The sequence below is a fragment of the Acomys russatus genome, chromosome 16, assembly GCF_903995435.1.
Source record: "Acomys russatus chromosome 16, mAcoRus1.1, whole genome shotgun sequence".
Classification (NCBI taxonomy): domain Eukaryota; kingdom Metazoa; phylum Chordata; class Mammalia; order Rodentia; family Muridae; genus Acomys; species Acomys russatus.
In genome coordinates, this window is record NC_067152.1 from 47,231,160 (window position 1) to 47,254,241 (window position 23,082).

Consider the following 23,082-nt stretch of genomic DNA (forward strand, 5'->3'; position numbering starts at 1 on the left):
GGTGTCAACAGGTTGGACTTGGTCCCAGTGGACCCTGACCTGAAGCAGTTGAGCCTATAACAGGTCAAACACGCAGTGAGTGTCACCTGTGTCTGCAGCTGACCATAAGTCAACTGGTTGATCCAACGTGTGTATCTCTCTGTAGAGTCTGGAGGGTCTCTCCTCACTTGGCATCCTATGATCTGAAAAGAAAACAACAAATATATTTTAAGGTTCTGTAAGTACGTGTGAAATTCATGGATTGGGGGCCGATTTAAGCAAAAAAATCCCTGACATCAAGGGCAAGGACGCCAGGCCCACAGAGGACAGTCTTAAGGAGTTAACAGTTAATACTGCCCCTAGCTAGACCTAAACTCGCCAAGCATACCATTCCCCCTTTGATGCAATCAGATTAAGATGACCCAAATATAAGCTCCCAACACCTCATTGTTTCTATCAACTCACTTTATGAACTGTTGACAACTTTGAAAAATTACCACCTGTCACTGGGAACCACTCTGGGCTCAGACTTAAGAAAGCAGCACCCTGAGTAGAGATGACTTGGAATTACAAGCTCATGTCCTCCAAAACAGTCTCCTCCCACCCACAGTCGTCTCTTTACAGGACAGTGTTTCCCTTCCAAAGAGCAGACGCTCTTGTGCGGCGGTTAGAACAGCAATGGCCCCATAGGCTCACAGACTTGAATGCTTGGTCATCAGGGGAAGGCGGCACGTGCTACAGCCCCAGCCAGGGGCGGTCCTTGTAGAGCAAGCCTATGACAGCAGGTCTCCCATCTCTGGGGATCCGAAGGGCTGGAGCAAGGTCACCTGCTCACAGACAAACCTCACCGTCTAGGTGGGATCTGCAGTCTTGAACCTGGAGTGAGTCCCTTTCTTGCAGCCGCAGCTGCAGGTCACGGTGTCTCACTGGGGGTCTATCTTTGGGGTGTCTTCTCAAGAGTCCTATTGTTAGCTGGGTGAAACCCAGACTCCACTAGACTGGCAAAAGGGAGGTGACAGCCATGTTATACAGGCACAGGTAAGGTGACTGGCTGTGTACGCATGCAAATGACAAGGGCCAATCAGGAAGGAGCCGGCACAAACAGGAAGCAAAGGCGAAAGCTCATCAAAACCTGCTCTCAGCCAGGGTAGCAGCTCTGTTCCTTTTTTACCCCTACCCCTTGATATTACAGCCATGTTACAGTGGAAGTAGAAAAAGAGGAAAGTGGAAACCACCACCAACTACTTCCCCGTGGGTTCTGGCTGTGACTGAGAACAGGCAAAACAGCCCATTGCACCTGGGGAGTTAGCACCTCAGCTGTGGCCAGGTACAATGGGCTGTGAAGTGGCAGCCTATAGTTGACCTCAGCATCTAGGGCTTTTATATCTGCTCCCCAATTGCCACCTGCGCCAAGTGTCCCTGGGAGCCACCATGTACCCTGGCTGAGCAAAGCCAGCCTATTGCTGACATCAGAAACTGAGCGTGGAGCAGGTAAAGAAAAATTAGCTGTTTATTTGTGCAGAAGCCACTCACCACTGTGCTTGTAGCAGCACACAAACGGGATAATATTATTTCCCACCCTTACCCTTGGTCCCGCTGAAGCCTTGCTTACTGCTACACTTCCCTCCCCACCTCTGCTCAGGAATCTAGTGGTAACTCCCTTTGAGGCCACCTGCGGATCCTGCAGAGGCAAACATGAGGCTTCTACACTAGTCTATCTGTTTCAGAAATGATTCAGGCTGCAAAGGTTCAGGAGACAGAGGATAGGAATAAAAAAAAAAAAAAAATCATATTTAGAGCTGTTAACAGTGCCCAAAACAGGCGGGTGTGGTGGCACATGCCTTTAATTCCAGCACTCGGGAGGCAGAGGCAGGTGGATCGCTGTGAGTTCGAGGCCAGCCTGGTGTACAAAGTGAGTCCAAGACAGCCAAGGTTACACAGAGAAACCCTGCCTCGAAAAACAAAACAAAACAAAAACAAAAAGAAAGAAAGAAAGAAATAGTGCCCCAAACATAAACTCCAACGAGTCTGCAGTGATTCAACAGCGGAACGCACCGTAAACGCTGCCATCAGGGGTCTCCCTCCTTGGTCAGCAGCTTCCTTATAAACAGCTTAGAAGTCACCAGGGTGGAGACACAGCACCAACATTCATCTCATTCCTTCTGAACAAACTAAACACAACAATCCACACAGCCACAGCCAGCAATGACAGATCACAACGCTGCAAGCCATGATTTTAAACCCAGCATCAGTAACCGCGTCTTCTCAGGCTAATTTTGTGTTACAGAGCCAATCATCCTGACACCCTGAGTCACAAAGAGAAAAGGCAGAGGCCCTTTACCAGCCTCTACAGTTAGCAGGAAAACACAGCACACAGTTCTCTACTGAACTCTGGACAGAGACCCTAAGATTTCAACGAGGCTGAGCAAGAAATGTCAGAATCTAGAACCTTAAGCAGTATACAAAAGTGAAAATCAAGGGTGATTTAACTGTAAGAAAAATTGACAGTTTCATGTTTTAGATTCCTGAACATGTCTAAACATCAGATTATTTTAACGAATGTCACAGACACCTGCAAAATCAAGTACATTAATGCAGTCAATCTGCTTAGTTTTAGATTGGGGTGGAAATTAAAACATCTAAAAATAATGTGGTTCTCTAAAATGTCAATATTTGTTAGTAAACATTAAAATAATTGTACACTCTCATTTCTGAGTAAAACACACAGCGTCTTACATGAGAACGTGCGCACCAGCGTCAGACTCCTGTTGTTTATCCGCTGGGGCATGGACAGGCTCCGCTACCTTCAGACGGTTGGGACAGGCGAGTGGCGGACGAACACGCCCTCCAGAGGCAGAGCCAGCGAGCAGCGCGTGTCTGAAGCTGGGCTTAGCTTTCATTCTCTGACTTTTACTGTCAGCCACCAGGGAGGAGCTTCTGGGGCGCTAGCCTTTGTGTTCCCTTTACACACACATCACGGTAAGGCCACTCCTGACAGACAGACCACACCAGGGAACAGTCTGTTTCTACATGTGATAAAGAAAGCTGCCAACATCGTAGGGGGCTGCGGCAGAAAACCCTGGACTGCTGGGTGAGGCCTAGTGGGTCCAAGCCTGGGGAGCCAGAGGAGTATGACCTGGTACAGATGGAGTCCCCACAGACTCCATGACAGCACATGTTGTCATACACTGTGGGCCAATGAGAAAGGGGGACGAAATGGAATGCTATGCTTCTGAACTTAAAAAAATACAAATAAAAAGCAATTTCCAGAGTCTGTGGTCACTGAACATATGTGCTTACATATGTGTTTGTGGTTACTTAGCTCTACTTACACACGATCCCTTCAGGACCCAACAAATGCTCCCTTTCCCTCACCGAGACATCCCTCACAGAGGTCTGGGGCCCTGAGTCCCCAGATCCTTTTGAGATCACAGTGATCTCAACCCCCTGCTCCTAGGAGGGCAGGGTACATTCTGCCTGTGTCTCCATCTTTCTCACACACTAACAAACACAACTGCCCGCATGGGTGCAAGAGCTTGTGCCTCCGCCCTAAAACTCTATACTGGAAGTGATTCTGAGATCTCCTACGTTAAAGCTGAGCTCCTACCCTCTATGCAGAGGGAAGTGGCCAAAAGGCCAGAAGCAGGATGGAGGGTAGGACTGGCTTGGGGAGACAGGGTGAGGCAGACAATCGAGGGATAGGGACTGATCTGGGTGCACACCCTCCCTGCAACAACCCCTAGCCCTCAAGAGTCACGGAGCTGCCACAGGGCTATGGAGGCATTACTCCCTGCCCAGAAGGCTTTCACGGGCAATCACAGTACCCCCTCTCGTCCTCCACAGCATCTGTGCCACGCATGTTTATACAACAGCAATTCCAGCTCAGGGTACATAAGTCTTCTGCCTTTGACTTGAAATCAGGCCAGGGAGCTCCCCGTCCCAGGAAAGGCAGGCCTGAGGGCTGCGTCTACACACCCACGGGCCAGTGACAAGTTCCTCAAAGGGAGGGGGAAGGTGAGAAACAAAGGTGCCAGTTTTATAAAAGCCAACAACTTGGAGCTACATTCGGAGTCCACAGAACAATGCTTGTTGCGGAACTGAAGGCCTGAAACAGCATTTGCGAAGGTTGTTTGATGAGATTTTCCCTTTGAACCCCTTGCTTGTCGGGACCAGTGTAACCCGACGTGAGCTCACACGGGGACAAAGGCCCACGTGAGAAGCAGCAGCCTGTCCTCGGTGAGTGGCTGCATGGGAAAAGGTCCCACTGCATCGTAAGGCAAGCGACAGAGAGACACAGAAACAAAGTAGCCAGTGCTTTCCAGAAGGACAGGCAAAGAAGGACAGAAAGACAATGAACATTAGGGGACAGAGAGAACGAAAGGAGCCCTTCACCCAGGAAGGAGTTTCCTGAAGACTTTCTACAGCTGAGAGTCAAGAATTCTAGTACAGCTAATAAAAATCTGCTGCAAAGGTCAACCACACAGGGAGAGCTATTTCATGCAAGAGTGTTAAAATACCAACAAAGCGTGCTTAAGGGCTAAGCATGTATGACTGCGCTGCACTTGGCCTACTCCTTTTCCGGCTGTAGAACTTCAGTTTTCTAAGAATCTCATGAGTGTAAATTTTATTTTCAGTAAAAACACATCTTAGGTCCCTGTAACCTAATACAGTGAAGCTTCCTTCAACTTTTCAGACCGATTGCTCAGTCCTTTCAGTCTTTACTTCTGTACAATACCCACCTGTCTCATCTACAAAAAGAAACAAAAAGTAAAAAGAAAAAAAAGAGAATTTCTTAGAATCATTCAAACAATATGACCAAAATTATATGTAGCTATTGAAAAGACCCGTAAGTGACTCTCATAAGAAGTTTATGCTTATATTTTGGGATATAGTATCTTTTCCTAAATACTTGTCTATTGATACCCTGCTTAAATCTATGTTAAAATCTTCTTAATAAACTCCAACTCAGCCGTGTGTAATGGCGCATGCCTTTAATCCCAGCATTCGGGAGGCAGAGGCAAGTGGATCTCTGTGAGTTTGAGGCCAGCCTGGTCTACAAAGTCAGTCCAGGACAGCCAAGGCTACACAGAGAAACCCTGTCTTGTAAAACCAAAAAAATAAAATAAAATAAACTCCAATTCTAATTCAAAGTGGCTTGTCCTGAAACTCTTTTCTTTAGTGAAGTTAGGAATTCTAATCTCACTTAGTGGAGCTCTCTCAGCAGAAAAAACACCTCAGGCTGCTATAGGCAAGAAGGTGAAGTTGTGTTTCCAGTACCTGCTCCTGTTGCCACTAACCAGGGGCATGTGTGTCTTCAAAGTGAGCTAGCCTTAAGGGCTCACAAACATGGCAATCACAAATCTCCCAATTTGCCAATTTGATTGCCAACAGATTGTTTCTTTCTAATCCGAAGGAATATCTCTATTAAAAAAAAAAAAACGAAAACAAAAACCACTGGTGCCGGGTACTTGTGGCACACACCTTTAATCTCAATACTCAGGAGACCGAGTCAGGCAGATCTCTGTGAGGTCAGGGCCAGCCTAGTGTACAGAGTGAGTTCTAAGACAGCCAAGGCTACACAGAGAAACCCTGCCTTGAAAAAACAAAAGCAAAAAAAACCCCAAAAAACAAAAAACCAAAACAAAACCAATCCCCCCAAAACCAAAACACACACACACACACACACACACACACACACACACACACACACACACACACACACCCCTCTGGCATTTCATTAAAGGTGGTAACCACATAGAAAATGGGTACTCACACTCGTTGGGTGCTGAACAGCAGCTTCATATTGTAGCCTTACTCTCTGGGGCATCATAACATCATCCTGTGTAAAGAGCACATTTAAAATTAATATAAAACACGTCCACAGTAAACACACACACACACACACACACAGTCTAAGACTACAACAGCAAACAATGTTAGTAAGCGACTCAGATACCCATGACCAGGACCCTCTTTGGTTACCAAGGAAAAGCAGTTGGTGATTGGTGAGGGGAAAAAAAAATTCTAACAGTACAAGTGTGGCTCAGAACAAAACCCAACAAAGACACTCACAGTCGTTCTCAGAGATGTTTTTGTATCACCCAGTATAACACGAGGTACAGGTTACAATTTTACCATCTGCGTAGAAAAGCTCCTCTACCCAAGTAAGATTCAAATAGTACTTTCCAGTCATGGAACATTCAAATCAGCAAGTATCAGCTGGAGAAACAAATTATATACATTTCTGCTCTGAATCCACTCGGTAGTGGATGCGCTCACAGCTGCTAGATCAGTCAATCCAGACAAAAGCAGACACTTCACATATCTGAATTCAAACCCTAGAAATACTAACTGCACTATTTAATAAACACACACATATTGGGAACAATACAGAAGAGTGAGGAAAGTACGGCCCTAGGAGCGCAAACTGAGGTCACTCTGAGCAGGAAGTTGCTGGAAGGAACGTCATGGCAGATCCCTGAGGTGCTGGCAACAGGCAGCTCCGTATGTATGTTCCTCAACGCAAGGTTTTGTGCATTTTCCTTAGGAATGTTTCATTTCAAAGTAAAATAAGGTATTTCTAGTGGATAAATAATCAACAAAGATTTAAGTATTTAAAGGGATGTGGGAGTAGGTGACAGGGAAAATACTTCTGAAATAATGTACAATGACTGGACCAGAAATTAAGGGGCCACCTGCCACTTTGGGCTCCTGATGATCATAAATAAACAGATAAGTAAAGGAGTTATGGTGTGTGACAGGTGGCCAACCCAGAATACTGGGGCACCCAGATGACTATGCCATAAGGGGCCTAGGAAGAGTCATGTGCAGGAGTGCTTAGTCTTGGGATTACCATGCTCTGCAAGTAAAACGACATAATTCAGGTGGGATGACAAATGGCGCAGACCTTTTCCAGAATAAAGAGCCAGCTCCACTGCATTGCTCAGTGAAGGATCGTGAGAATGGTGAAGTGTCCACTGCCAACGCCTCATGCATCTGCCATGACGCTGCCTCCAGCCACTTTCTGCTCAAAGGGACCTCAAGTTTGGGCTTTCAGGGCCAAATGTCCTCACTTTTCTTTAGTTTTCATTATGTGTACTTTTTTGTTTGTTTGGTTGGTTTTTGGTTTTTGGTTTTTACGAGACAGGGTTTCTCTATGTAGCCTTGGCTGTCCTGGACTCGCTTTGTAGACGAGGCTGGCCTTGAACTCACAGCGATCTGCCTGCTTCTGCCTCCCGAGTGCTGGGATTAAAGGCGTGCGCCACCACGCCCGGCTCCATTATGTGTACTTTTATGAAATAATGTGGTAAATTTTCCTAGGGTTTGAATTTAAGTATGTGAGTACCATTCTAAGCCGCTGTGGCTGTATTCGCCACCAAGTGGCCTCTGAGAGCAGTTATGCTATGACCATGTGACCAGTCACAGAACTGAGACTATCAAAGTTTAATACATTGCACCTTACTTTGTTACAAATACATCAAGCAGACATCTTTGTTTTCTTTCCTCTCTTATTCCTCTCGTTTCAGTGTTTGGGTATCAGAAGACTCAACATCACTTGAGGACTGTGGCTCTTTGAGGAAGAGACCTTCTCTGCTCAGGTACAGGCAGCTACAGCACATGACACATGGTGTGTCACAACTGCACCTAACTCCGCTGGGCCCAGAGCGTTACTGAAGGAGACCTGTATGCACGCCAGGTTAGCAAAGGCATGTGATAACTGTATGTGTTAATCTGACTGATGCCTGTATGTGTGAAGGTGGATCTGGGAGAGATTAGCGTTTTTATAAGTGGACTGAGACCACCATCCACCCCACCCCTACCTCCTGTTCAACTTCTCTGGGTTCTGACTAACACACATGGAATTAAGCAAGACTCCAATTCTACAGTTCAGCAATCTGTGCAAAAAGCCCAAATGCTCAGTATTGTTCTCAGGAGCCCAAGGAATATTCAAATGTGATTTCTACCACTTCTGCTGTTGAGAGTCAGCAACTACAAATAAGAGCAAAGAGAGAACAAAAGGAATTAATATAGTTGTTGGCCAAATGGCTGAGGAAGATGTGGTGAACAGACACTCACTCCGACGAGAGAACAGAGGAGCAAGCGCTACCTTACAGAGCTCGGTGACTAATAACACAAACAAGCTTTGTTTTTCTGAGACCACCAGAAAGAGAAGAAAGTGGCTGAGAGACTGGAGAACAAAAGGTCCTTTTTCTAAGTGAAATCAAGGGAGAACTTTGATAACAAGCCAGGAACTGTTACCGCAGGAGAAGGTGAAGCCAAGCTGACAGACCGGCTCCTGCTCCCTGGGTGCAGGCTGCTGTGATGCGTTAGCAGCAACGAGCTGGCGTCTGAAATGTGAAACAGAGGGGCTAACAGGCCAAAAATGCAAGATGATGTCAGCATCAACACACTCATCTCAGGGCTCACGCCAAGGAGTGTTACCTGGAGCTTTCTCCTCACCCAAGAAGCAGATTAAAACATTCTATACACAATTGGCATCCCTGGCTATGCATAAAATCCCCAGGGGGCTGAAATTCCACAGTTATGAACAGGGAATCATCACTGTGGAATGACGGTGAGAAAAGAAGCTGGAACCATCACAGAAAGAGCATCGAGGCTGGAGAGGCAGCCATGAGCACGTCCTGCTTCCCCCAAACCTGGAGTTAAGCTCCTAGCACCAAGCTACCAAATGGACCGCAACCACCTGGAACAACTCCAGCTCCCCAGGACCCAACATCCTACACACACACACACACACACACACACACACACACACACACACACACTCACACACATACACTCTCAGTCTCTCTCACACACACTCCTCTCACACACACTCCTCTCACACATGCACACTCTCACACACACACTCATACACACACTCACACACACTCATACACTCTCATACTCTCTCTCTCACACACACACACTCACACACTCACACACACACATTCTCACACACTCACACACACACTCTCAGTCTCTCTCACACACACTCCTCTCACACATGCACACTCTCACACATGCACACTCTCTCTCACACACACACTCACACACACTCATACACTCTCATACTCTCTCTCTCACACACACACACTCACACACACACATTCTCACACACTCACACACATACACTCTCAGTCTCTCTCACACATGCACTCCTCTCACACATGCACACTCTCTCTCACACACACACTCACACACATACTCTCACACAGACACTCACACACACTCATACACTCTCATACTCTCTCACACACACACACACACACACACACACCCTCTCTCACTGCCCCCCCCAATTAAAAAAAAGAGCATTGGGCTGTAGAGATGGCTCAAAGATAAGAGAACTGTCTGCTTTTCCAAAGGTCCTAAGTTCAATTCCCAGCAACAACATGGTGGCTCACAACCACCTACAGCAAGATCTGGTGCCCTCTTCTGGCCTGCAGGCAAAACACTGTATATGTAATAAATAAATAAATCTTTAAAAAAAAAAAAAAAGCATTAACTAAGAATGAAATGCCATCCCATTCTGACATAAAAAAAGTATCTGGCGAAAGCCTGCTCGTCAAGAGAACTGAGCAGAATGAGTGACAGCCAGGCTTCCAGTGAAGTCTCCCTGAGCGAGGTACCCTGAGATCACAGATGCAGAGAGGCCTTGGGGGACACTGACAAATGAAGACCATAGTAAAACGTGCCTGCCCCGGAGAACACACTCATCTTGTTTTAAGTCTTCCTGTGTCTGGCTTTGGATGAGATGGGGAAAGCTTAGGGAGAAACTTCCTGGTTGGGTCTAAGGCCTGTGAACTGAACCCAGCCACTTCCTGAGCCTGTTCTGAAAAGCCTTGTCCAGTGATTTTCATATGCCAAAGGCTTCTTAACCCACAATATTCTGATCTGTGGGGCTGTCCCTTTACCATCAATGCTGCCAGGCCCTGACTAGCTGGAGCCTTAGACAGTAAGTGAAGTCTGTTTGACACTCGGTTCCCCTCCTCATGTGGCTGAGTCGCTCTGCAAATGTCCTGTCTAACTCCAACACCTGTTGTCCTTCTTTGAGGATCCCAAATAAAACTCTGTGACAGACAGACGCCGCAGAACGCCAGCACACTAGATGGACAGCCATCATATGCCACTGGGTGGCACAACAAATACAAGTGACAATCCGTTGCCATTCTGTGAGCCAAGCAAAATGTCCTGGCCCAGTGAGTATCTTGCAAACCAGAAGCTCTCTAACATTCATCCCCCTAACCCTCTCAAACTATTCCCACTCCCCAAACTCCTACATAGCCACAGGCTGGAGGGGATCACATGTGTGCTGTGATTTCTCCCTTTCAGTATAATCAATCACAATCTTATGGTCCTTCTTCAACCCTCTCAGTTTGTTTCAAAAGACCTTGAAGAGGATGGAATTCTGTCTCCAGCCCTGTGTCTCTGCAGTCCTGCAAATCTGAAGACCTCTGCTAGGCCTTAGCATCCAGTGCAACCCTTCTACTCTCTGTGTAGTAGCATGGATTCCCGGCTATGGGCTCATACCCTTCAAGAACAGGCCCTGTTCAGATGCCATGGTACCTGGCTATAGGTGGGGAGTTCCCAAGAAATCGCCTGACAGGTGCACAGGGGAAAAAAACAACAACAAACTCCATTTCCAGTTGACTGGAAAGGACACAAGTGAACAGCCAGATGGTGAGGCAGCTACAGTAAGGTCCAAGGGGCTGGGGTGCACTACTCTTTGGGCTTTCACATGTCTACACAAGAACTTTCTGAGCTCCTCTGCCTACAGAGATCACAGAGGCTTCACCAGGCAGGTGTGATTTACTGCGCAAATCTCCAGCCCTGGTCCCCTCCCTGGCAGCTGGGGCTGAAAGCTCTACTCTGGTTTTTGGTGGCCAGCGTCACCCTTACCAACAGCCCATCAAGTCACCTCTAAGAACAAATGGCATGTTCTGGGTGCTTCACCTTGGATCTGGAGGGCCTCCCTCATGCCCGTGTGTCAAAGGGTCCCAGCTTAGCACGGTAAGAAGTGTGGGAGCTTGGAGAGATGGGGCCTCATTTTAATGGAGGAAGGTTTGTTTACTGTGATGTACTTTAGCACCATTAAAAGAAAAACAAACTTATACTTTGGCAGAGTACCTTCCATTTTTAAAACAGCATAAGTCCACCTAAATTATAGGTACACTCACATGAAGTTTTGTAGTTCCCTGCAGAGAGCTTACTATAAGAGAGAAAAGTAATCAAAGAGACAGGAGAGAGATACAAGCTCGGGTCCCAGTTCTTCCTCCATTCCCACGTCTCCCATGAACTTCCAGAGGCTCAGCGTGAACAGCTTGTTCTCAGCTGTTCTCAGCGCAGGGGAACAGCTAGCACCTGAAGGTGGAGCCAAAACTCAGGGCGAAGCACAGCAGAGCAGCTGCCCACACAGACCCTCCTCCGCCAGATCCCTGCGCTGGGCCCTACATGGCTAACCTCACGCTAAAGCCGATAGGTCAAATACAAAAATCACACATGGTATGTGACAGAGGCAGTTCCTCATCCAGCTGGCAACATCTGTCTTCAGTAAGTTACTGACACAAACGTGCTGTGTAAATACAGAAATGATGACATTATACAGAGCCCTGACTTCAAGATGTCAGCAGCCCTCCCAAGGCCACCCTGTGGGTCAGTTCTCCTCCTGTCTCTTGCATGGAAGGGAGGCTCCATCTCCTGGCCTGCGCATCATCGCACCTCCATGTACCTGGATCAGTCAACTGGAAACAGACATAACTTGTACAGCTGCATAAGCCAACAGCCAGCGTTCCATGGGCCCTGGTTGTGCATGTCTCTAAGAAGCCAGAGGCCCAACCTATGACGTAATTTAGATGCACGGAAGCTGTAATTTTTAAGACAGACTTTGTTTTCTTTATTCTGTGAGCGCTTCTAAGGACAGCACAGTTTGTGTACAGTCTCTGCTCCTCTGCTACAACCCAGTGTCCTCCCCTAAGGGTCCCTCATAAAAGGAACATGTCTCGGTCTGCTGGTGATCTTCACCAGCACTCGGCCAGCACACAGTAACCAGTTTCTAACTTCTGTCATAATGAACAGCATAAGGCCCAGCTGCACACAAATCATCGCGCAGAGTACCACAGGGTGAACCCCAGGAGTTGAGGACACAAGCGTTTGAAGTTGTTGAACTAAACGCACAATCACACTGTCAGTGTGGTACCAACTCACAGTCTGGAATACTATCTGCATTTTGAGAACACTTAATTTGCTTTGTATCTTGCTAACTTAATTGGTAGGACCACAAATTAAAGTTTTAACATAACTTTGATCTGAATCTCTGTATAAGTCCACCTGTACCTATCTGTGAACTCCTCGCCGCTCCCTTCAAATCTGCTCCCTGTGTTGCCATGAACTTCTTCCATTTCTTGACCCTGGAAGCATCATATATGCTAGTATTCTGCTTATTTTAAGGTTTGTATTCTCTGTGGTCCTGTTTTACATTTAATATGTCCTTATTTATTGTTAACTAGGTGCTATGGCTTAATTAAGTGCAACAGCCTATTAAACTTGACTTTGGAGATTCATCATAACACATCTAAAAACTTATTTTTAAGAACCTACTGAAATTCAAAATCATTATTTGGTCAATAGATACCAAAAAACCACTATAAACAAGACAAAGAGCTACTTACTGAATCCAAAAAGCAAAGGTAAGACCCTGTGCTCTGCGCAATTGCTTGGTTTTTAGAATATCCAACTGTTAGAAAAAGAGAAAACAGCTTTTTTAGAATTCAAATACATACAGCATAAATCTCAGGGTCGTTTGACACTACCACCACAACTTGAGGCATGATAAGAAGGAAACAGAAAGCAAAGCCCACGTTCAATGATGACGTCAGAGATGCCAAAGATAAGTCATGACAGGCATCTGCAGCAATATTGGAATAAAAGTAAAATATCCCTGAAAGAAGTGCACAACCCTGCTTACACGGAAGAAGCACAAAGCTTACTTATGTGAGACTGGTTGGTAAACGTCTCAATCTGAGTACCTCATGGACGGCTAGCTGAGCGCTGCGTCCCTGTGAGGGGACTGCCAACGTCCGCCACATCTGAGTGTGTGCACACCCAACCCAGGTCACTGCATGCCTATGTACTGAGCATGCTCAGCACAGACCCAAGAGCCGGGGCTGCCTATACATATACTAGGAAAACAAACAAACAAAAAACAGCTCACTTGACAGTGAACCGCCCAGGGCGTCACACAGCAGTGGGGGCAACCCTTGCCACAGTATTGAGAGAGGGATCAGACCCAAAGAAGAAGAGACTGTGCGGGACACAGAACTCTTCTGGGCTAAAGAGCTGGGAAAGTGGTTGTCCTGGATGGAGACACCACCTTGGCCTGGGCTTCAGGGACTGTCATCCCCAGGGGATAGATATTGAAATGGTTTTTTAATTGTTTCCTTCAAAGATATTACAAACTCAGTTGTAAAACAAAAGCACACACACACCCAAAAAAAAAAAAAAAAAAAAAACAACCAAACAAGCAAACAAACAAAAAACCCCATAGTGACAACTAAATGAATGCGCTGAAAAAGAAGAAGAATTTAAAAGACAAAAATCACCACAAAGAGAATGGACGAGAGACCCACGCTGTGATCGACATGAACAGAAAATGCAACAGTGCAGGGCAGAGCACTGACAGCTTGGGTAACTTGGGTGCAGACGAGTTTAGGACGGAAGGACAAACCATGTCTGGAGGGACAGACTGGTGGGCTACGAGGGCTAACTCTGCCCTATGGACGGGAGAGTTGCAGAGGCTGGGAGACTCGGAGCGCAGTGCAAAAAGTGGCACAAGCTCAGCAGAAGTGCCAAAGGCAGACGCACTAGAAGGTGTTCAGTGCAGAAGAGGGTACTCATGGGCTTTAAGGAAATGAGCTCTGTTCCTAGGAAAGAGACACCAATACCCGAATCACATTAACCAGATGGTCACGGTCTCTATGCTACTGTGCAAAGTCACACAAAGCAAAATGTGTACAGGGTTGAAACAATAAATCTCTTTGGTATTTGAAGTTAAGACAAGCTGAAGAAAGTTGTCAGGCAAATGTGTGTTCAGCCAACTATGACACTTCTGCTATAAGAAAGGACACACACACACACACACACACCAGGGCAAGGAGAACAATGCTAAAAGCAAGACACGTGACATGGGAAACTTCCCCTAAGATCCAACCCAGAGCAGCAGGATTCATATGAAGTAGCCGTTTATTTTCCAGCATTCATGTCTAGAATTTGTCCAGTCCAAACCTGTTAGCAATGGACCCAGACTCTGAAGAACTGTTAACAAAAACAGGAGAAACGACCAAGAAAGGTGATGTGATGCTTCCTACGCTGAGGTAGATTTGCAACCACCAGGAAACGTGAGCCACCCCTGCAGAGCAAGGCAGGCCCAGCCATCCCGCAGAGCAAGGCACACACGCCAAACAGATACCTCCTGAGAGCCTCAACAATAAAAACAAGAACATTCTAAACAAGCACACTAAAATTAACAGGATCCTGTTACAAAAGTTGCTTGTGGAAAGTCAGATTTTAAGAGAGAAATTGAGCCCTTCAGTCTGTACAATGAAGGCAACTCTAGCTCACTGAGGATGCTAGAAGTTTCTCACATGAATCTTGTGTTCGGCAAAGACAAGGAATTTGCTCTAACATTATTGCCTTGAAGAAAGTCAAATGTTTGTGTGGGGGCTCCATGTTTGGGGAGGCCAGTCCCTTTGTGAGGGTGGTTGGTTGCCATGGTTCCGACAGGAAAAACCTAGCGCTGTGGAGATACGAGCATTCCTCACTCCTGGAGAGAAGCAGTACGCTATGGTTCACTCTGCCTTTGGCAAGAAGCCACATGCATGACCAAGTGCACTTCTGTGGTTATAATATGTTATTTTAAAAAATGAGTCCTAACCCACTGCAAATAACCTGGCATTCCTGAAAATAGGACGTTTAAATTTATCTTATCTAATGACTAAGGTGGCATGACCTACTAAATATGTTACAGAAAAACAGGTCTTTCTGGAGAACCAGCTATGCCACGCAGGGCTGCGTGAATCCTCATTCTCTTCCCACGGACAATGAAGTGAAGCCATTTCCCAGCACTCCACCTGGGTCCTTGGTTTTACAACGTCCTCCTAACAGACATGATGTGACTCAGGACAAGCAGCTCAGGTTTTAAGAAGGACAAAATCTATTTTTAAAGTGGAGACAAAAACAAACAAACAAAAAAAACCCAAAAACCATCAGTTATCAAAATGCCTTTTTCATTCAATGACAGAAACTGCAAAATCCCTCTTAACTGAAGATGTCAGAGAACATTTAGTTTCAACAACAATTCGTGTTTCAGATGTTGAAACACACATTCTATAGTAACCCATGCATAATTTTCTATTTCAATCTAAAGATAATAAAACTAGGAAAATAATTTCCAGAAAATATCACCATTTTCCAGATGAAGATGAGTGGAAAGAATGCTGCCGCAACGGGGCATCATTCTCCAGACTCTGTCCACCTTCTTCTGTGAGACAAGGTCTCTCTGAGCCTGAACCTCACTAAGCAGGCTCAGCTGGCTGCCCCAGGGATCGGCCTTTCTCTAACTATGCCACCACACTCAGCTTTTCTTGACAGAAGTTCCAGGAGTTAAACTTGAGTCTTCACACTTGTAAGGCAAACGCTTTACTGACTGAGCCATCTCTTCAGCCCTAGAAAGCAGCTTTATTTAAATTCCATATTAAACATTGTGCCTGCTGCTCTGCTTCGTCAAGCAGCACTCATGAGGTGACATTTTAGGGCTCATCTTAACGGACCAGGCTCAGCCCAGTCCTAGCAGCCCAAGAGTGCCGACCTCAGCTTCCAACATCTACCCTGTGCTTTACCCAGAACTTCAAACACACGACAAACTAAACAGTAGCAGGAGACCACAAAGGGCAGTAAGATCAGCACAGCAGGAAGTATAAGCTACTTTCAGAAAGCAGACAAACTACATTTATTGAGAACTAATAGAAATGTTCGTATCTAAGGGTGGCTCAAGGTCCTTAAGACACTGAGACTCAGTATTGTCAAAAATTGGAACAGGGTGTATGTGCCAGCTTGACACTCAACTTGACGCAAGAGCCCCAACTGAGAAAATGGCTCTATCGCACTGGCCTGGGGGGCACTTTCTTGGCCGATGACTGATGCAGCCCAGCCCACTGTAGGTGATATCAAGCCTGGTCATGTGGTAGTGAGATAGATAAGAAAGCGAGCTGAGCGAGCAGGGAGGGACAGACAGGTAGGCAGGGTTTCTCCTCGGTCGGCTTCAATTCCTGCCTCCAGGTTCCTACCTCGAACTCCTGCCCTGACTCCCTCAAAGATGGATTATTAAGTTGTAAGGTGAAATAAACGCTTTCCTCCCCAAGATGCTTTTGCTAATGATGTTTATTTTTGAAACAGAAACCTAACTAAGACAGGATGCTACTCCTGAAATTTTAGAGCAGTGGCTTTCAACCCTAATTTAATCTCAGAGCACCTGGGATACTTCACCACTTGCAATGTATCACAGTTGGTTTCAAATGCTGCCAATACTGGATACAAAGCAGCCATGTCTTGGCAAGTAACTTACCGGCTCTACAATAGTAAAAGTGCCGGGCTGGTGAGATGGCTGAGTGAGCAAAAAAGTGCTTGCCACCAACCCCACAAGCTATCCTCTGGTACTCACACCCACTCACACTATAAATTAAATAAGTGTTCAAATTTTTATTTTTTATTAAAAAGAACTCCTAGCCAAAGAGGACCCATCTGTCACTAAGAGTAACCTGACCTAACCCTTTTCTAATCTTAAGCACTATACGAGGCACTCTCTCTTTAAGTCTAAGACCGTGAAGTCTCTGACTCATCACCGTGAGGAGAAAGGCTATACGGCAAATCATTTAACCTTGAAAACTAAAGGAAAGACAAACAAAAACCTTGATCCAACATCAAAAATTTCAAAGCCGAAGTATTAACTATCTTTGAAAGTGTCTTTCAAAGAAGATACCTTTAAAATAACAGTGTATCAGAATGCTACACTAGAAGGAAATGAGGTGAGCCTTTACTTGTGAGAAGAACTATTTTTACCATAGAATTCTTTGCCCAGACAAACTAAGGCATTACAGACAAGTAGGAATTTTAAATACTTTACCATCTATATGTCCCTGGCACAAAGATTATTTTAAGCAGTAGCTCCAGAAAACCGAAAGGGAACATGAGAGAAGAAAACATTTTCAAGGGGAAATAAAGAGAAAACAACGTGTGAACAGAGTAAGTACTCCTGTGGAGACAAGATGGTTCACAGCTCTGTGAGGTTGTAACGTTCAGGGGACCCACCCACCCCCACCCCCCACCCGAAGCGCTCCTTCTGCACCAGCGCGTAGTGCTGTGAGCCCATGTTTACAACACCACCTCCAGGAAGTCTATCAGCCGGAACCACCCACTGGAAAAGCAAGTGGCACAGGAGTTACGGAGAACAGACCCTTAACAAGCTTCAGCAGTGTAACTGCACTGTAACAACAGAAGCTCCAGGAGAAATAGGTTTGTGTTTGGTTGGTTGGTTGGTTTTGGTCTGGTAGGCCCCCATCTTCGGGAGGAGGGGAAACAGGGCGGGACAAGTCAAAGCGCAGCACCGCTGTCTCACATCCCAGCCTCTAGCTGGCTACCAAGTGAGCCCTTGCCCTCTCCACCAAGTCAGAAGCGTTCAAGGCTCTGCCATCATGACCATCACTCGCATCATCCTTCTAGACTTCTCACAACAAGCACAAATACAAAAGTAAAAATTAGAAAAATAAATAAACAAAAGTATAATATCTAATCAGGGATAAACCATCTAAAATTATGTGTGAAATTCTAACAAGATATAGAGGAGGCAGTAAATCAATAAAGTCGGTCAACCCACCCCAGGATTCTGAACTGTGTAAGCTGAGTAACAAGATGGCAGTCCAGTCACCTTGAGTCACTTCCCTGGCCCCGCCCTCTGTAGCACACACAGCTTGGTTGCGCATCTCCAAAATGCTGGCGTCTGTTGCTGCGACTGGCTGCACCTTCACCAGTAAGGCTCTCCTGGGCTCTCTTCAGGGGCTCCAGCCTTGACATATATTGTCAAAACTCAGCTGCTCTCCATGACCCCTTCACGCCTTCGAAGCCAATACCACCTGGGTGACTCTTACAAGGCTTCTGTGTGCAGACCCCGAGCAACCACTTCCCAGGTTTCATCTCAGGGATGCTCCTCTTAACCACAGCTGATCCTTCGGCTCCAATTGACCAACACCCATTGCCCCAGCAGAGCGAAGTTTTAACTTTATTGTTTTGGTTCATTGTCAATCAAGCTCAAGCTAACCAGACACCAGATTCTTCACACAAAACGCCCAGTAGAGTCTTTGCGTCCCTCTGAAACGTACAAGCCAGGCCTCCGTCCGCTGTTTGTTCTCAGCGTTCTCATCCTCCAAGCTCCCACAGAACAGCACACTGAGCTAGCAATACTTAATAGCTTTTCTAGCCCAAATCCTTCCAATAACAAAGCGGCCAGGTCTGTCACAGCAATACCCCATTATCCTGGTACCAGCTTCTGTCTCAGTCAGGGTTAGGGTTACTATGATGAGGAAAGGGTTTATGTGGCTTACACTTCCACAGCATAGTCCATCACTGAAGGAAGCTAGAACAGAAAACTCAAGCAGAGCTGTAGCCTTGAGGCAGGAGCTCATGCAGAGGCCATGGAAGGGTGCTGCTTACTGGCTTGCCCAGCCTGCTTTCCTAGAGAACACACCAGCCTAAGAATAGCACCACTCACAACAGACTGGTCTGGTCCCTCCTTCATCAATCATTAATTAATCACTACAGGCCCAGTGGTAGTGGCTCACACCTTTAATCCCAGTATTTGGGAAGCAGAGGCAGGTGGATCGCTGAGACATTACTGCCAAGACGGAGCCTTCATTCCAGGGGTCTGGGAAGCGGATGGGAGCTCCCAGTTCTCCTCAGCCAGCTCACCTGGGACTTAGTTCATACCAGGTAGCTGGGTCAGGATAAGTGTGTGCTGGCTAGATTCACGTCAACTTGGCACAAGCTACAGTTACCTAAAGACTGTGCTAGCTAGTTTTATGTCAGCTGGACACAAGCTAGAGTTGTCTGAAAGGAAGGAACCTCAACTGAGAAAATGTCTCCATAAGATCTGGCATATTTTGTCTTCCTTCTTTCTTTCTTTTCTTTTCCGTTTTGTTTCTGTTTTCCAGGACAGGGTATCCCTGTGTAGCCCTGGCTGTCTTGGAAATCACTCTCATCTGCAGCACAGAACTGTGACTGGCCTATATGGCTGTCTTGGTTCCGTGTTCTTTTGCTGTGAAGAGACACCATGACTACAGCAACTCTTAGAAAAGCAATGGCGGCATCAGGCAGACAAGGTAGCAGCAAGCTCTACATCTGGATCCGCAGGGAGCAGGAAGAGAGGGGCACTGGGTCTGGCTTGCGCTTTTGAAACCACAAAGCTGACCCCTAGTGACACGTCCTTTAACGAGGCCACACCTCCTAACGACCAAGCATTCAAATATATGAGCCTATAGGGGCCATTCCTATCAAAGCACCGCAGCGACCCAGGAGAATTAGGCCGAGCAGAGCACAGACCATGAAGGTACAGACCTCACAAGTCGCAATGTGGTGACACCCAGGCCTAGGTGCCCTAAAACACTGCAGGTGATGAAGACAGGAGCCTAACAGATTTACTACTGAAAACACCAACCTCGGGAACTACCCCTTCAAAGGGGCCTAAATCTGACTGGATTAGACTCTGCAGCAATTTATGCACCATGGTGTCATAAAAAAAGAGCAACCAGCAGTTACCGGAGCTGGTAGAAAGAGAAAGAAGTCCACAGTCCAGCCAAATCACTGCCATCCCAGGTAACTTGCCTCTGAGGAACATTACCAAGCAAGTGAGCAATATCAGCATCAACCAGACGCCTGTTATCTATACTGTCATTTTCCAGCAGAAAGCAGAAGACATGAGAAGTAACAGGAAAGCATGCTCTACATGCAGGTCAAAGGGCAAGCAGCAGAAACTTCCGGTCAGAACAGCCAGACAAGTCAGAGTAGTCAGTACAGATACATAAGTGCAAAGAAAGCCATGATTAGAGAAATAAAGCTGTAACAATGTCATATTTTTCAAAACAGCATCAACAACAATAAAGAATTAGGAATAAAGAACCAAATAAAAGTCCTAAAGTGGCAAAATATAATAACAGAAGTTGACTTTTAGTAGTAGACTCAAGACTACATTGGCACTGACAGAATTTGGAAACTTGAAAATAAATGAAGATTTTGCTACTTAGTGCACATCTTTAATCCCAGCACTCGGAAGGCAGAGGCAGGTAGATCACTGTGAGTTCAAGGCCAGCCTGGTCTACAAAGCGAGTTCAAGACAGCCAAGGCTACACAGAGAAACCCTGTCTCAAAACAAAACAAAACAAAACAAACAAACAAACAAAAAAGAATTTGCTACTTAAAGAAGAAAAAAAAAACTGGAGAATATGGAACACCGTTAAACACACTATGTGCACATGGTATAGATGCTGCAAGTGGTGGAAAGAAATAAGAAAAAAAATTAACAGAAGACATAATGGCTGAAAATTGCCCAGCTACATTCAAACAAACAGTAATCAACATTTAGAAAGCCAAACAAACTCCAACTAGGAAAACAAATGAATCACAACATTAAAAAAAAAAAAAAAAAATGGCCGGGCGTGGTAGCTCACGCCTTTAATCCCAATACTCGGGAGGCAGAGGCAGGCGGGTCACTGAGAGTTCGAGGCCAGCCTGGTCTACAGAGTGAGTCTAGGACAGCCAAAGCTACACAAAAAAATCATGTCTCAAAAAACAACAACAACATAGGAAAAAAATGTCAAAAGACATGAATAAACTCTCCATAGTTACAAGGAGGAAATGACTTGTCACTTACAGGGTGTATTAGTCAGGGTTCTAGGGAAAAGCAGAACAGATAGGATGAATATATATTGAAAGAACATCTATTGGATTCACTTAAATACATCTGGGCAGTCTGTCGATGGCTAGCCACTGCTTATCAGAAACGAGGGGGCCTGGAGAATGCATCACAGAAAGAAGACACCGTCACCCAAGAGGCTCCGACTAAAAGTAAAAGAGAGATGAAGGCATTCCCAGATAAACTAACGTTGGGAAAATCTATTCATAGGAAATCAGCTTTAAATAGCTACTCAGGTTCTTTAGGCTGAAAAGACTGACAAGACCTCAATCCACCCAAAAATCAGAGCACCAGTGAAGGCTGAACACATAACTATAAAAGATAACGTGGCCAGGAATAGTGGCTCATGCCTTTAATCCCAGCACTCCGGGAGGCAGAGTCAGGTGGATTGCTGTGAGTTCGAGGCCAGCCTGGTCTACAAAGCGAGTCCAGGACAGGCAAGATAACACAAAGAAACCTTGTCTCGAAAAAACAAAAACAACCTATTCTGATCTACCAATGGCCAGGACATTCTCTACAGTTGTGTGGAGAGTGGGGACTGACTCTGACATGAACTCTGGTGCTCCATATTTGACCACCTCCCTTTGGTGGGGAGGCCTGGTGGCACTCAGAGAAAGAATAAGCAGGCTACCAAGATGAGACTTGATAGCCTATGGCCATATAGTAGGGGAGGAGGTCCCCCTCGGTCTTAGACCGGGGAGGGGAATAGGGTGAAAGTGGGAGAGAGGGAGGAATGGGAGGACACAAGTGATGGGATAACAATTGAGTTGTAATCTGAATAAATTAATAAAATTAAAACTAAAAAAAAAGAAAAAACAAAAAGATAATGTGAAAACCTTTCTGCTACTAACTGACTTAGAGGAGCCAAGTTGGAACGGAGGTAGGTGACTTGGCATGAAGGTTTGATCACCCAGAATCCATGTAAAAGGTCAAATGCAATTATCTGGCTAGGTATGCTCAATACAGTAACATAATCTTTTAACCTCTGCATGGCAACCTCTGACACACTGCCATCACTCCCAGGGAAGGCTGGCTGGCAACCTGGAAGTGCAGCTACTTCCTTAGGGTCACCCAACCGTTGGAACGTCATCCAAAGTGCTCCACTGTTGGGCAGAAAATGTGGGCTCCAACCACATGCATGTTTCTCCAAGGAAAGGAAGGCTGTGGTGCCGACGCCCAAGACCAGCATGACGCCCAGTGGCATCTGGAAAATAACTCCGCTCTTGACAGACATTTGCCTCATTGTTGGGGGGATTTGGGCTTTATGTTGACCAACGAAAAAGGCCTCAATGAGACGAAGGACACGCTGATGGCCAGTAAGACGCCAGCTGCCACCTGTCCTGGCACCACTGCCCCACGTAAAGTTATTGTGGCAGCCTAGAATACAGCAACCTCCTTCCTCCAGGCCTCAGGCATAACAACACTAGCATAAATCTCCAGAGAACCTTCTGAAAGGTAAGTGATGTGCAGCTGATAAGAACAGAGACAAAATTGTGCTGCCGATTATCTTCCCCTTTGGGCCGATCAAACAGCAGATGCTTAACAACATCAGCAATCGCAAAGTGATCGCTATTACAGAAGAAACTGCATCTTTGCATCTCCGGGAAGCCATTTAGCTGACTGTGGCCTCGGTGCCATGTTCTATCCTCAGTGGGTACAGGCAGATCCTGTTTTGTCTGTGGAGACGGAGTATTATCTTCCTACTTTCTGGAAAGGTCACTTCTGGACTGATCTATCTGCATTTGAGGCTGCTGCCTTCACTGCTGTTCCTGCTGCCGCTGGAGCCCTTGCCAAGTCTAGTGCCACGGAGGGACTGGAGGAGTGTAGTGAAGGAGCTTTACGGCATGCACACTGGACTGAAAACCCTTCTCCCTGCCCCTGCCCCTGCCCCTCCACACTCACACACTGGCAACAGCAGAAGACGTAAGCAATGTATTACTAATATTATAGCCTGTAGAAATTATAGCTGTGGGGGTTGAAGAGATGGCTAAGGTATTACATGCACCGGCCATTCTTCCAGATGTGCTGGGTTCCATTCCCAGCACACATATGGTGGCTGACGATTGTCAGTAACTCCAAGTCTGAGG

General features: G+C 46.1%; 1 protein-coding gene across 1 annotated transcript in view; it reads right to left on the bottom strand.

Annotated features, from left to right (window-relative positions):
- Positions 1–23,082, bottom strand: part of B3gntl1 (UDP-GlcNAc:betaGal beta-1,3-N-acetylglucosaminyltransferase like 1) — a 57,970-nt gene that overhangs the window by 27,569 nt on the left and 7,319 nt on the right. The window contains exons 4-6 of the mRNA XM_051159270.1: positions 12,651–12,715; positions 5,753–5,818; positions 87–182 (exon numbers count right to left, since the gene is read on the bottom strand). Of these exons, the coding sequence (XP_051015227.1) occupies positions 87–182; positions 5,753–5,818; positions 12,651–12,715 (227 nt within the window). The remainder of the gene's footprint in view (positions 1–86; positions 183–5,752; positions 5,819–12,650; positions 12,716–23,082) is intronic.